Source organism: Accipiter gentilis, chromosome 26 (assembly GCF_929443795.1).
Source record: "Accipiter gentilis chromosome 26, bAccGen1.1, whole genome shotgun sequence".
NCBI lineage: Eukaryota > Metazoa > Chordata > Aves > Accipitriformes > Accipitridae > Astur > Astur gentilis.
Window position 1 is genome coordinate 14,160,992 of NC_064905.1, and position 13,061 is coordinate 14,174,052.

At 48.1% G+C, this 13,061-nt stretch overlaps 1 protein-coding gene across 3 annotated transcripts in view; it reads left to right on the top strand.

Annotated features, from left to right (window-relative positions):
* The first annotated feature begins 2,733 nt into the window (after positions 1 to 2,733).
* The window catches only part of ADAM19 (ADAM metallopeptidase domain 19), a 36,151-nt gene continuing 25,823 nt past the window's right edge, over positions 2,734 to 13,061 (top strand). The window contains exons 1-3 of one of the 3 annotated variants that reach the window (XM_049829500.1): positions 2,734 to 2,853; positions 3,116 to 3,195; positions 6,043 to 6,113. In XM_049829500.1, coding sequence (XP_049685457.1) covers positions 2,793 to 2,853; positions 3,116 to 3,195; positions 6,043 to 6,113 — 212 coding nt within the window. In that variant the 5' untranslated portion in view covers positions 2,734 to 2,792. Of the gene's footprint in view, positions 2,854 to 3,115; positions 3,196 to 5,176; positions 5,919 to 6,042; positions 6,114 to 10,254; positions 10,354 to 13,061 lie in introns of those variants that run through there. The other 2 variants (XM_049829501.1, XM_049829502.1) reach the window with 2 other exon arrangements.

Below are 13,061 nucleotides of genomic sequence, written 5' to 3' on the forward strand. Positions count from 1 at the left end.
GAGGCTGCTGCTAATAGGTCTGTCCATCCCTTGATCACAGGGGATGTAGGAGATACGGGAACAGAGCACAGACTTCCAGATTCCCAGCTGATACTTTTAATCAGGCAGTTGGGATCCTGGAGGAAATGAGTCTGTATAATTCCTAGATAACCGAAAGCCTGTCCCTGCTCTGTGAATCAGTCAAATGTCCCATTGACTTCAGCAAGAGCTTTTTGAAGAGACGGGTACAGGCAGGATCTGACTCACCCTGTGCCAGAGGCAGGTAGTGTTACAGCATCTGAGCGCTGTTAATAAGGCTAGAATATCCTGAATCTTTCCATGCAACAATGTCTCAGTAATGTAAGTGATATATCATATATAGAGAGAGATTAAACTATATATAACAACTGCACAGTCTGGTTATATTTTTACAGAGGGAGTTTCTGGTGATTATAAATTAAGATATCAATTCTCATATTACCAAGATCGAAGATAAAAATATCACTATATAACAAATGCAAATATCGCTTGTATTTTATTTTTATGATACTTGAATGCTGACAACAATCAATCACAAGGTTTTAACAACCTTAAAATAAGGCTCCCTTGCTCCCTTTATTCCATTTTTTGTTGTTGTTCTGTTTTGTTTTGTTTTGGTTTTTTTTTGTGGTGTTGTTTGGGGTTTTTTTTTGGGGGGGGGTGGGGGGTGGTGGTGTTGGTGTTTTTGGGTTTTTTTAACTGATCTTTTTTTAGAGAAATATATGGAGCAGTGCCTGGGAAGATTTGTGACAGTCTTTCAGTGCAAATATACATATACCTCATCAAAGTATTTTTTTTTCCTTTGGGTAGACAGAAATTTTATGCAGGGATGAAAGCAGAACAGCTAAATTTGGCTTGCATTTTCACTTATTTATAATAAAATCACCAACAATAGTGCTGTTGTTTTCTTCTATATTACAGGCAGCTATAAATAAATGGGAGAGTTCACAAAAAATTCAAGGTTTCCCTTCAAGATACTCCACATGATTAGAAAACAGCTGAAATCTGGTCCCTGGATTTTTGCTCGGGGAAAAACATGATTTAGTTGTGTGATGAAAATTTGTGACCTGGCTGTGGGTCAGCTAAAATGTCACTTATAGCCTGCTTACCGTGATGATTCCCTCTAGGTGTCCCCAAGATGTCCTAGCTTTCTTCTGCCAGAGTGGTATCAGGAATAAACTGACCTTCACAAGATCACAAAGGTTCAGCGTGTGAAGTGGTGCGGGAGAGAGGGGACATATATGAAAGTCACAAACCAAAATGGCATCTGCAAATGGAAACAGTCTCATTTCCTTTGGTCACAGGGGCAGGAGTCAGCAAAGACCTTCAGTAAAAGAGAACTCAGTGGTCTCAATAGCATAAATAAACCTCTGGACAAGAGACAAAATCATTACTATTACCTAGCAAACCTTTATTCTAAATAGAGTATTAATTTCCTATCGGCCTGATTTACCAATACGCTCTGAAAAGTAACCAAGTGCAAATTCTCCCCATTTCTTAAGTCGGTTTCCTTGGTGGTTCACCTACACAGGCACTTTAGGTATAGAGATGAATGGAAAGGGTCGTATGGATAATGTGGATCAATGGGTGTCTGAAGAGTATGACTGAGAGGCAATGCCTTTTCCTGCCACTCTGAGCCAAGCCCACAAAAATGCATGTCAGTCCACTCTTGGAGTCCTGCTGGCACGGCTGCAGTTGAGCTGGCCGGGAGTCACAGCAGAAATACACTGACATAAGGGAAGGCGGTCGTTTTTCACGGGCTCAGCATATGCAAGGAGCATCTACAGCACCCCAGAGCTCAGGTGTTTGCAGCTGGTAACCTCAGCATGGCCCCGCTCACTTGTGCTCTCCTCTCCTGGTGCAACCCTGAGCCACGCTGGCTAACTCAGCAGCGAGGCACTGTGTCCGGTGGTCCTCTGGGTGCTCATCTCCCCGGAGGGCAGAGAACCACCAAAGAGGTGATGCACGGACCGCAACCCATGGCTCAGCCTGGAGGATGCAGGAGAAGACAGGGATGTGCCTTTGGGAGCCTCAGGGGAGTGAGTGGATATCCCTGACGGGCAGCACAGGGAACATGAGCCGTGGATGCTCCCAAGCCCTTCCCCAGGCCCGGACCCTCCATCTGCCTTAAGGGGAGAGAGAGAGGCAGTGAACATGATTTTGCTTCTGCCCTTTTATAGAGGCACATAAAAATCTGGCTTATATCCCTTCAGCTGACCAGGGGCAATGCCATTTCCCAGGGGCAGAGGGATTTAGGACGCCTCTGGAACCACGCGTTCAGCTATAGAGGGTTTGACAGGATTACACATAAATATAACAAATAAATAAATAAACTAAAGCCATAGCACATGCTCCTACGGGAGCCCCTTGGCTACTTGCCCCCACCGCGTCCCCCCCTTTTTGCTACCTTTTGAGGAGCAATGGATCTCGGTGCCGGCAAAAGAGCTGGGAGCCGAGGGAGGTTTTGCAGAGGGAGCCCCAGGGAGGTGCTCAGGCTTCTCCCCCTGCCCCGGGGTGCCGGGGGGGGGGGGGGGGGGAACGACAACCCAGCCCCGCACAGCGGAGCAGAGCCGCTCTAACACCCGGGGCGCATCTCCGAGGAGCTGCCCGGCGTGGGGAGGTGGAGGAAGAAGAAGAGAAGGAGGAGACACCCCCACCCCCCCAGGCAGGGGGCTGCAGGGCCGGATTCCGGGCGGCTGGTGGGAGGAGAAGGCGGCGCCGGGAGGTTTTTATACGGCGGGGAGGCGGCGGAGCGGCGTCTCCTGCCCGGAGCCATGCGGGGCCGGGGGCTGCTCTGCGGCATCGCCCTCTCGCTGCTGCTGCGGCCGCCGGGCCGTGAGTGCGGGGTGTCGGACCCGGGGAGGGAAAAGGGTTGGGGGGGGGACGGGACTGCGGCGGCGACCCCTCGCCCTGCACAAATGCATGAATCCCCCGGGAGGGAGGATGGATGGGTGGGTGGGTGGTTTGGGGGGGAATCCTCCTGCTTCCCCTACAACCAGCGCAGAGCTCTCCTCTCCCGCCCCGGCTTCGTGTTGTTTCCCCGCGGGGGGTGCGGAGGGGGTCGGGGTGCTGAGCGGCTCCTCTCGTCTCTCTCCAGCGGGAGCGGCCGGCGCGGAGCTGCGGCCCGAGGCGGGGGCGCCGCGCCGGGCAGCCCCGGGGAGCCCCCGCAGCCAGAAGGTAGGTCGCGCCCAGCGCTTTTCTTTCGGTTTTCAAACCTCCCCATCGTTTCCAGGGGCAGGAACGACGTCGCGGTTAGCACGGAACCTTGCGATGCCCGTTTTGTTTGGGTTTTTTTTGGTTTTTTTTTGTTTTAAACTGAGCTGTGCGACAAGCCGCAGGGACGAGCCAGAAACGGCAGGGATGAGCCAGAAACGGCAGGGACGAGCCAGAAACGGCAGGGACGAGCCAGAAACGGCAGGGATGAGCCAGAAAGCCCACCTGCAGCACGGGGAGCTGCTGCAGCTCCTCCAAATCCCCAAAAAGCTGGGCGAGCCGGCTGGCACATCTCGGGCACTGAGCGGGAGGCTGCTCCGGGCGACTCGCATTCAATCTCTGCAAAGGCTCGTAATCGTTTGCGCTCTGTCGTGCCTTAAAACCTAGATCAAGTCTACCTGATCCGTGTGGCTGTGAAAGGGGAGCGAGGCAATACGATCAGTGGCATTTAGGGCACAGCCCTCCCGAGGCATCTGCTTTAGGAGGAGATGAATCCCAGCGCTGAGGGTGCTTCACTAAGAAAAACCAACCGGCAGCTCAGGTGTGTCTAACTGTGTCTTAGACACCGTATGTGTTGGTATAGATCTCGCCCCCACTTCTCCCATGTGGACGGATGAAGTGGGGCGTCAGTCGTCCACAGCCGTTCTGAGAGCTGCTGGGGTGCCAGACTTGAACACCGACCATAAGCTGCAGGTCAGCTTCCCAGTGTTTGCATTGCCACAATCGAGAAGTTATCGGTTGCATAATGAAATGAAGGGGAAAATCCAGATGGTGTTATTTACGTTGCAAACCATAAAAAAGGGAAGCTGTGGCATTACACTCATGGCATCTCCACACAAGTGTGTTCTTTTGGGGTTTATGTCTTCTCCATATGATGAGACTTTCTAAATTTTTTTCTTGTGTCATATTTTTTTTAAAAAAGCTACGACGACTCTCTCATTATATTAATTCTCTTTAAAATGTCCTTGCAGTGCTGCCTGGAAGTTTTGGTTCTCTCTATTATTGATAGTGATATAAATACATCTGGACAGCATTTCCCCTTACACAAATTTGCTGGGTCTCAGGGGTCGTACTTGGTTTTTTTCAGGCGAGTTCCTGTTGGCTCTAAAACCAGCGTTAGCAAAGCTTACGTACAGCTGGGACATTTCAGTTACACAGCAATTGATGGACTCTGAAGTAGTGGGATTATTGAAGGAGCAGGGAAAGCATTATTAGTAATAATGATGTTTGCACAACCCTTGTGAAGAGGCTTTTATGATGATGGAGACCCTCAGACCCCTCCCAGTTATGGGCAAGGCAATCCCTATTGCTTACTTGTTAGCAAAACAACAGACCTACCCTGAGATGTACTGAGCACCTGTGATTCAGGAAACTAAACTCATCCCTTTGGAATTAGCTGCTGTTGTATATACTAAATCTATTAACTGGTTTTGCATCATCTGCATGGGGCTGGTGCAGTGTCCTGGAAACTGAAACAAAGATGAACAAAATCCAGAATACGACCAGGGAGCTGATGAAAGAAGTTTGTAACTGAGCTTGGAATCGATGAAGTGGCAAGTGAACGTATCTCTGGGCTGACAGATCTTTCATCAGAACATCCGATTCTGTTAGCCTTGCTTTATTTTGCTTTCAAGTTGATCTGTTTTCAAAATCTCTTCCAATGCTGAATTGGGAAATACTATGGGTTAATCATCTCACCAGTTTTTATGATTTATTTTTTTTTTTTCAGCTGAATAGAGAAGTCTATTCTTACCAAATTAGTTATTTCTCTTCTGGGAAATTTATTCTTCCATTTCCTTCACAAGAAAGCACTCAGACCCACAAATCCCCAGCTGACCTTAGCTAGTGGTCCTGCTTTGAGGGAGGTAAAACTGGAGACCTCCAGAGGCCCTTCTAGTTGGACCTCTAGAAAGCATATTCTATACTTTCAGTCTCTTGATTTTTTTTTTTAATTTTTTTTTTTTTTTTTAATGCTGGTTTTAGTGTATGCATTTGCCATTGCACTAAGAAATTAAGGTCCTCTCCGTTAACACCAGTAGTCCCTGGGGAGCTGGCTATCCTGTGTCCTCACTGCGAGCTGCAGGCAGATTGCGAACCAGGGCTGTGCCCACGTACTTGAACACACTAGAAAGTTTCCAGTCCCTTGGCAGCCTGGGACTAATACAAGAGCAGCTGTGAAATACTGTCTGAACAATGGCTAGAGACTAAAGATGTCCAAGGGACCCTGTTGCATGCCTTTTATTGGCATTTTCTGTGAGTAAAGGAACTATGTGAAATTCTCTGGAAGAGGCATGATTCCTCCTGTACTGAAATAGACTCCTAAAAATGTCTTTTTCTGCTGTGACAGCAAAGGAGCTTTGGTTAACTAGCTCACGTATTTCACTTGTAAACCTCTGGGACAAGCTGGGATGTCCTGTGATGTGGTCCCGAGCACAGCATAGAGGAGAAGGGGGTGCAGAGCACCCCTCCCACCCAGCTGCCCCTCCAGCACCACGACTCGTTGCCTCGTCTGCGCCTGGTACTCCTCCTGAGAGACCAGGGTCACTAGCTCGGACACAGCATCCCACCAGCGTGCCCGTACTGCTTCCCAGCTCTGCATGGCTGTGCCGCTGGGATGCAGCAGCGTGCCTGGAGCTGGGAGCCCCCATGGCCTGTCCCTTCCCTTCCCCAGCACTCCAGGTCTGAAGGTAGGAGGAAGGCGAAGAGTGGTTTAAGGCCAGCTGCAATTTCCAGGGGAACAATTTGTGTTTCTGGATGTGTTCGTCGTTATGATGGTGTACAAGTAACAGGCATCGTCTTTTTTGCACACAGCATCCACTCAGAGCCGAAGTTAAGGTAAAGGCAGAAGGCCAGGAGCTCATCTTGGAACTGGAGAAAAACAGGTAAGTGTGCTTGTGCCTGGCATTGTGGTCTTACTAAAATAATGAATAAGGATTACAGTAAGGTCAACAGGAAAAACTCCACTGACTTCAACAGGGGTTTGATAAAGACAGGATGAGGAAGTCCTTTTCTGAATTTCAAGGTTATTCCAGGTCTGAGCCCCCACTGAAGTTAATCAGCCGAGCAGCGCCGACTGTAATGGAGCTTTGTCAGCAAAAAGCAGATGGTGACCTGGCCCTCAGTGTGTAAACTTATTTTTGCATCATAATTCCTACTACATTAACTAGAAAATATTGCTGATATGAATTGCACTATTTACCAAATGGCTTGATGCTTTGGAGTCAGTGTGAGTCTAATGAGGATTTCATTTGCTGTGATATGAAGAGGTCCTGCTCCGATTCCTAGGAGAAATGACCTGACAGTTTCAATTCCATTAGTGCCCTTCATGCTAAAGTAGACTGAAAAAAAATGCTTTTGCATTAGCTGAAATGCAGCCTTCTCCCTGGCATGATACAGCGATGCTGTGTGATATCATAGGGCATGATGTGTATTGAATTCAGCTGAAGCTGCAGGAGATTAAGGTAGGTAGAAGGATTCTGGTCTGGAGGCTGCTCCAGAGGCTCTCTGCCCTGTGAGAACATTCATTTCCAGTAGTGGAACAGCAGCTGGAAGTTTAGCTGCAAGAAGCTTGTCTTTGCTAAGCACTCCACTTGCACTGCTGGCGTTTTATTTATTTTTAAATGCGTCTCAAGATTTATCTATGGAAACACAACCAAATGTTTGTATACTAGAATCAGTAGGAATAATAACCTTGGAATAATGACCCTGGTTATATTTTAAATGTACTGTATGGACATCCCAACCACAGAGCTTGGGGGCTCAGCTTTCCTCCTGCAAGAGTGAAGTGTCAGAAGATCTTATTAGTTCTGATGGCAGTGCGTAAACCTAAATGATATTCAGAGTGTTTTGGAGGAAAACCAGATTTTTCTTGGCATTGTCTGCAGTAAAGACTGAAATCTGATGGCTGTTGAAAGCTGAGTACATCCTACAAGGTGTTTTCCGTAATAAGCCACATAAGCTACTGGGAGTTTCAGTGCTGCAAAAGCTGGGCATGTTTCCCAGGCAGTCATGGACCTGTGCTGAACTAAACAGAAACTGTTACAAATTCTGTGTATTTTGGCATCTCTCAGTTGGGAAAATAGACAAGTAGTAGAAGAGACCAGGCACCATAAGGGCCTGCTAACTCAGGTCTGCCTAATGCAGAAAAATAGCAGTCGCTGACGGCAGTGGTCAGCAGTGCCAGTTTCTGAACTGAACCTGGAAGCAATGTGACTGCTAATGCTGCTGGGGGCCTCCTTCCTGGTGCAAGGACTGTCAGGTCTTGCATATTCTGCAGTCGCTGTGCAAAGGTGAATTTATTGCTGGCACAGTAGAAGCTGGCAAGAGCAAGGATCCTTGCTGAATTCATCCATTTGTGCTCCGAGCATGACGTAACCTCCAGGTGCCTCGCGGGAGCGGTGCTGTGCTATTTCCAGTGCAGACAAACTCATTACTGGTGTTAGTAAACAGAATTACAATAATAGAAGGTTTCTATTGTGTTTATTTCCTGAAATGCATTTTCATTCATTGAGGTGTATACACGCAGGCTTAAGTGTGCGCACACACTTCCACTGTGGCATGAATTGCCTTACTAGGACTGATGAAATACAGCAAGTGGTTTGGAGTTTTTTATTTCCTGTGGAAAATGCAAGTAGTTCATAGACAGCAGGGCTTCACATGGGAGTCTTGCCAGGCCTCAAGTCCTTGTTCGAGAAAGGTGATGGTACAATCCCAAAATGCAAGTCTGAACTTGATTAGATGAGAGGCTCTGGAGAGCCGCCACTTTTCAGAGACTTGTGAAGGTGCAGAAGTAGTTTAGAGACACTCAAGTGAAAAGACAAATGATGCAGCAAACAAAAACCATGAAGTCCCTGGGAGCCCTGTGGATGCTGTAATTACCAGCATCCATCGAGCACTTCTGAGAGGAGGCAAACTGCTTCTCCTTGTCAACGCATGCAGCAAGGCAGAGTCCAGCCTGGCTCCTCAGGTTCCCAGCCTGGGGTTGGTCCCCAGCGCCCGGGAGCTCATCACTGCTATTGCTTATCTTATAGGGGAACCAGAGGCTCTAGCTGAGGTTTGGGGTACTGAGTAGTTGCAGCATCAGGCCCTTCTCTGAAGGGTTTGTTGGGCACCCAGACAGCGGGAGAGAAGGTGAAATCCCCCAGGTGGGAAGTGTCCCTTCCAAGCTGTCTGAAATCTGGCTGCTCCTGGTTTGAGGTCACACAAAAGTGGGTATAATGGAACTGCAACTTTAGGAAGGTACTTGGGGCTTTTTAAATCTAAATAAGCCCAAGATTCCTGGGTCATTTAATTGATCCAGTTTAGAGGAGCCTCTGGAAACCAGCTTTGCTGCCGAGGTTGGTGCTCTGCTCCTTCTCTGTCCCTGGACTTAGCACAGGGGTGCGAGTGCACCCCCCGGCTCCTGTTTTACTCTCATACCCACATCCCAGACTCCCACCACTCAAAGAAAGAGTGAAATGATTGGCATAATTCAGGTCTGGTTGGGATATGATTTATCCAATGGTTTCCAAAGCTAGAAAGGAGGTATGCCAAGCTAGTGAAGCTGTTGTAAGTGATGTTCTTGGTGGATTAGGCAGCCTCATTACACATTCACCACTCTCCTTATGGAGAGACAAAGCTGATGTGAATATGAGATTGCTTTGAGAGGCGGGGGGAAGTCATAATCTGTATGGCTTTGGTAGGGATGTGCTAGCTTTGAAAAATGTGCTGCTTTCAGTATGTGGAAGAGATGTTCCCACCAAGCCTGCGATTTCATATTCCATATCAAAAGGACATTGTGTTCATCTGCAGAGGTGAAACACAGACATTATCGCGTATCTTTCTTCAGAACTGTGCACAACTCTATTTTGTAATAAGCTCAGCTCACATCTGAGTTTGGGTTTTGTATATCTATGAATACAATTATTGCATTAGCAGTTAACATAATATTGCATTATTTCCTGTTCAGGAGTTTGATAAGAAGGCGGAACCACACTGTAGTTCCAAGCAGAGTTCACAACACTAGTCAACATTTCTGAATAACAACAAAAATATATCCCCAAAACGACTCAGTCTTGTTTTAAATGACCCCAAACCATGTCCTGCAGCTGCAGGATTAGAAAGCTCAAAGCTGCACAAACAACAAATATATGGAGAGATGCCTATAAAGCAGCTTTAAATTTGGCTGGGGCTTAGGAATGGAAGAATCTGAGTTGCAAACCTTGGATGAAAAGTGACTTTTTAAAAAGGCATTTGCATTTGTTAATGAAAAGCAGCTTTGAGCCAAGCAGGGAGGGGATGCAGAGATGCTCTGAATGTGTGTGGTGGCACTGCCTGGAGTGAGCCTTTTCTTTCTACTGAAGAGGAGAGCTCATATTTGCACAGCAGAAACCTGCATGGAATTTGTCTTCTCACCTCAGTGCAGGAAAAGTATCAACGAGGCTTTCCTCCCTCTTCTCCTCTTCCTCTTTGTGTCTTTTACGGGGAGAGCAGACTTGGGAAGGTCCACTCAGCTGCAAGGGGCAGTGGAGGCTTCTCCAGGAGAAGTCACCTTCTCTAGGGGATGTCCCTGCCTGCGGGTGAATCCTGTGGGCAGTGCGGGGCACGGCTGCCTACTTTGGCTGCACGTTTCAGCTGCGTACTTTGGCTGCACGTTTCAGCTGCGTATTTTGGCTGCATGTTTCAGCTGCGTATTTTGGCTGCCACCCACCTGCAGCAGCCACGATGGCATGGGACACTTGGTGGCAGAGCCACGGTGGAGGGACACGTGCAGCAACTGGCTGAGGACACCGCAAAGAAAGTCCAGAGCTCATCTGGTCTGACCTTGGGAGCAATCCAGATAGTTATTTTTAGGCAACTGGTTCTGATAGGGCGCAGTATCGCTTCCAATCTCTTCTGGCCCCACCTGGGTAGGCGACGAGCACTCCAGCCCTGCCCGATGCTGTCAGTGGTGCAATGAGAGACGTGTATGTCACTTGTTTTTCACCATTTCCTGCTTTTGCTGATTTCCAGGGTCTCTTCTACCAACTGAGCGAGGAAGAGGGGAGGTTGCTGCCTGCCTCCAAGCAGGAAGGATATATGAGATTATTCCACTGATGGGCTATACATCATCAGTGTCTAATGGGCTTCCTGCATGGGGAGGAGGTAAGGGTTATGTAAAGGAGGGAAATTGAATTTATCCTGCTCTACTGTCTCTTAGAGTCATCAGAAATACAGGGCTGGGACCTGGAAAGCCATAGCTGCCTTTCAGCCTCCTGATTCCCTTGGGATATTCAGTCATTTCTCTGTGGGGCAGAGAGGAAGAGAAAAAGGAAATGGACTCCTTTAAATCTTTTGCTCCCTGACTCATTATCAGCCAGTTTTCCATTTATTTTATTTCCTTTTCCTCTCCAGGCAACTTCTATGGTTCCCATTGGTAAGCCAAGGGGCTATGTGACAAATTTTGCTTGGATCATGTAATATGATTTACTAAGTGAATGTCACAGATGATGTGGATGGTAAAAGGGGATGGAGAGTTTTTAGTCTGTGATATTTTCCCAGGCATTACAAATAGGTAGTTTAGTTCCACTTTAATAGCTGGGAAGCTACTTTTTCCTTCCAAACTGCTGCTGTTCACGCAATGAACATGTTCTCAGACGCATCAGCAAAGGCTCTTGAGGAAGGGAGCTTAAGAGCTCCAGGCTTTGTCTGGATGAAAATCACCAAGAAAAAAATTTTGGTTTCCATTGATTTTTATGAAGTGCCAGGTTTGGGCTGGAGGATTCCAGAGAGGTGAAATATCTGATTTCCCACTAGTGGTAGATAGGGAAAGCAGGCCTGCCTGCTTGTGTTGTCATGGGTCATGTGTTGGTGGTGTTCAAGACGAGGTCACCTCAGGATTTGATAATAAATTCTGACTTTAGGGAACATTTAAGTGACTGAGAGGTAAGGGGTCAAATTCCCCTTTTTACCCTACTTGGATCCTGTTGAGAGGCAATGGAGTGGGACCACAAATTGGAGATGGGAATCTGATGTCTAAACTTTCTCGGGAGAATCAAATCCCTCCACCCCCAGATGCTGGCAGACTGGCTGGACTGATTTATTGTGATTTGAGGAAAGGGACAGGGAAAGACATGTAAGAGATTGCAGGCTTCACTTTTCTTGGTCCCACAACTGAAAAATTAAGAGTTGATGTTTCTCATGAGAGCTTCATGGACTGTTTGGCTTTTGTTTTTTGGGAGGAAATAAAAAAATATGTCTGTCTACTAGATGGTGTTTTTAAATTGGCAGCTGACCATGCAGACTAGCCCCTCTGTAAAATGAACCCAAACAAAGTAGCTAATGGGACTGAATTATAAAAAAATCCTTCTTGCTCCAATTAGCAAGAGCACCAGCATGTCACCGGGGCCCTCTCAGTGCCCGTGGGTGATCTCTGGCTGGTGGAGCTGAGCACGTTAACGGCGGTCCCCTGGGATGGAGGGCTCTGAGCCCTTAGGCTTGTGCTAACAAGTGATGTTGCACAGGCAAGAGAAAACTGCTCCTGTTTATCAGGAAAAATAGGGGTGAGGTTTTCCAGAGCAGCTGGGAAACGTGCACTCCCTCAAATGAATGTGGTCATGCGAGAAAGGCCCCGGCTTTCCTTCCGCTGTTTTTGGGAGCGTTTGGGTGTGCCACGCAGCCCCTCTGCCCCAGCAGTCTCTCTGCTCCTCTGCAGCGGCTGGAGGAGCTGGAGCTCATGCTCTTGCACTGTCCCCAAGTGCCACAGAGGCAGCTGCCTGCTGAGAAGGCTGGGGTTTGCCCCACGCCCTCAGCCTGCCTCTCCTGTTGGATACCATCAGCTTACGTGCGAAGTACGCGACCTCCCTGGCACGGCGTCTCGATGTGGCAAAACAGAGCCACGCTGCCTTATAATGGCAGCTCTGCACGGCAGGGCCCTTCCAGGGAGCTGCACAGCGGCACGGGGAGGAGGTTTTGTTTCAGACAATGATATCATTGACAGCCTGGAGTGGGACCAACATCACTCCATGTCGGTCATCAGCAGAAACAGTCTCAAGCCATATGTACATTATGGCACTGAGCCACTCTTCCTTCGTTTGGCTTCCTCGCTTGTATTTAAGCCGGCTCCCAAGGCTTTCTGGGGAACAAATCTTGCCAAGAGCAGGCTATTCCACCCTGAGCTGGATGCTGAGCTGTATCTTGGGGAATGACTGATCTTGCCGAAAGCCGGTTGCTGTTGGAAGGGTGTGAGGGCTTCTCTAGAACATCTTGAGCGCTCTTGTGTAGCTTAGCCTGGCCTCAAACAGCCCCACGTGGCTGCAGCTGTGATCGAGGTTGAGCAAAGGAGAGTGCTCCCATCCAAAAACATCTTTTACTCTGTCTTCATCAATTCTTCATGCTGATAACTCCTCTAATGAAGGACTCCATGCTGCCTTTTAGGAAGATGATGTGTGCTAGCAATCTGCCAGATGCCTGACTGGATCTCAGAAGCCTTTAAATTATGTTGTTTTGCATCCAGACTTTTGCAGCTTCATCTTGAGCTGCTGGAGAGGGAGTCACTGAGACATATAATGTAACAGAAAAGAAAGGATCGAATAGTGCTGTTTTTTCCAGGCTTTCCTTCTCTAGCAAGGAGGCGAGCTCTGTGCTCCTCTGGAAATGGTGAGTCAGGTCTGTCAATGCTTTGCAGGGCTGAGCTCCCCTGGAATCAGCCATTCAGCCTGGCAGTGATCCTGTCCCGAAATGATGGCAGATAAAGGCCACTGCTGAGGTTGGGGTATGTGTATCTCATTAATCTCGCTTGTTTATCCAACAACTGGTACATGTGGAGAAGGGGGATAAGACTGGCTGATAACTTTGGTGCACTCTGAGATGGA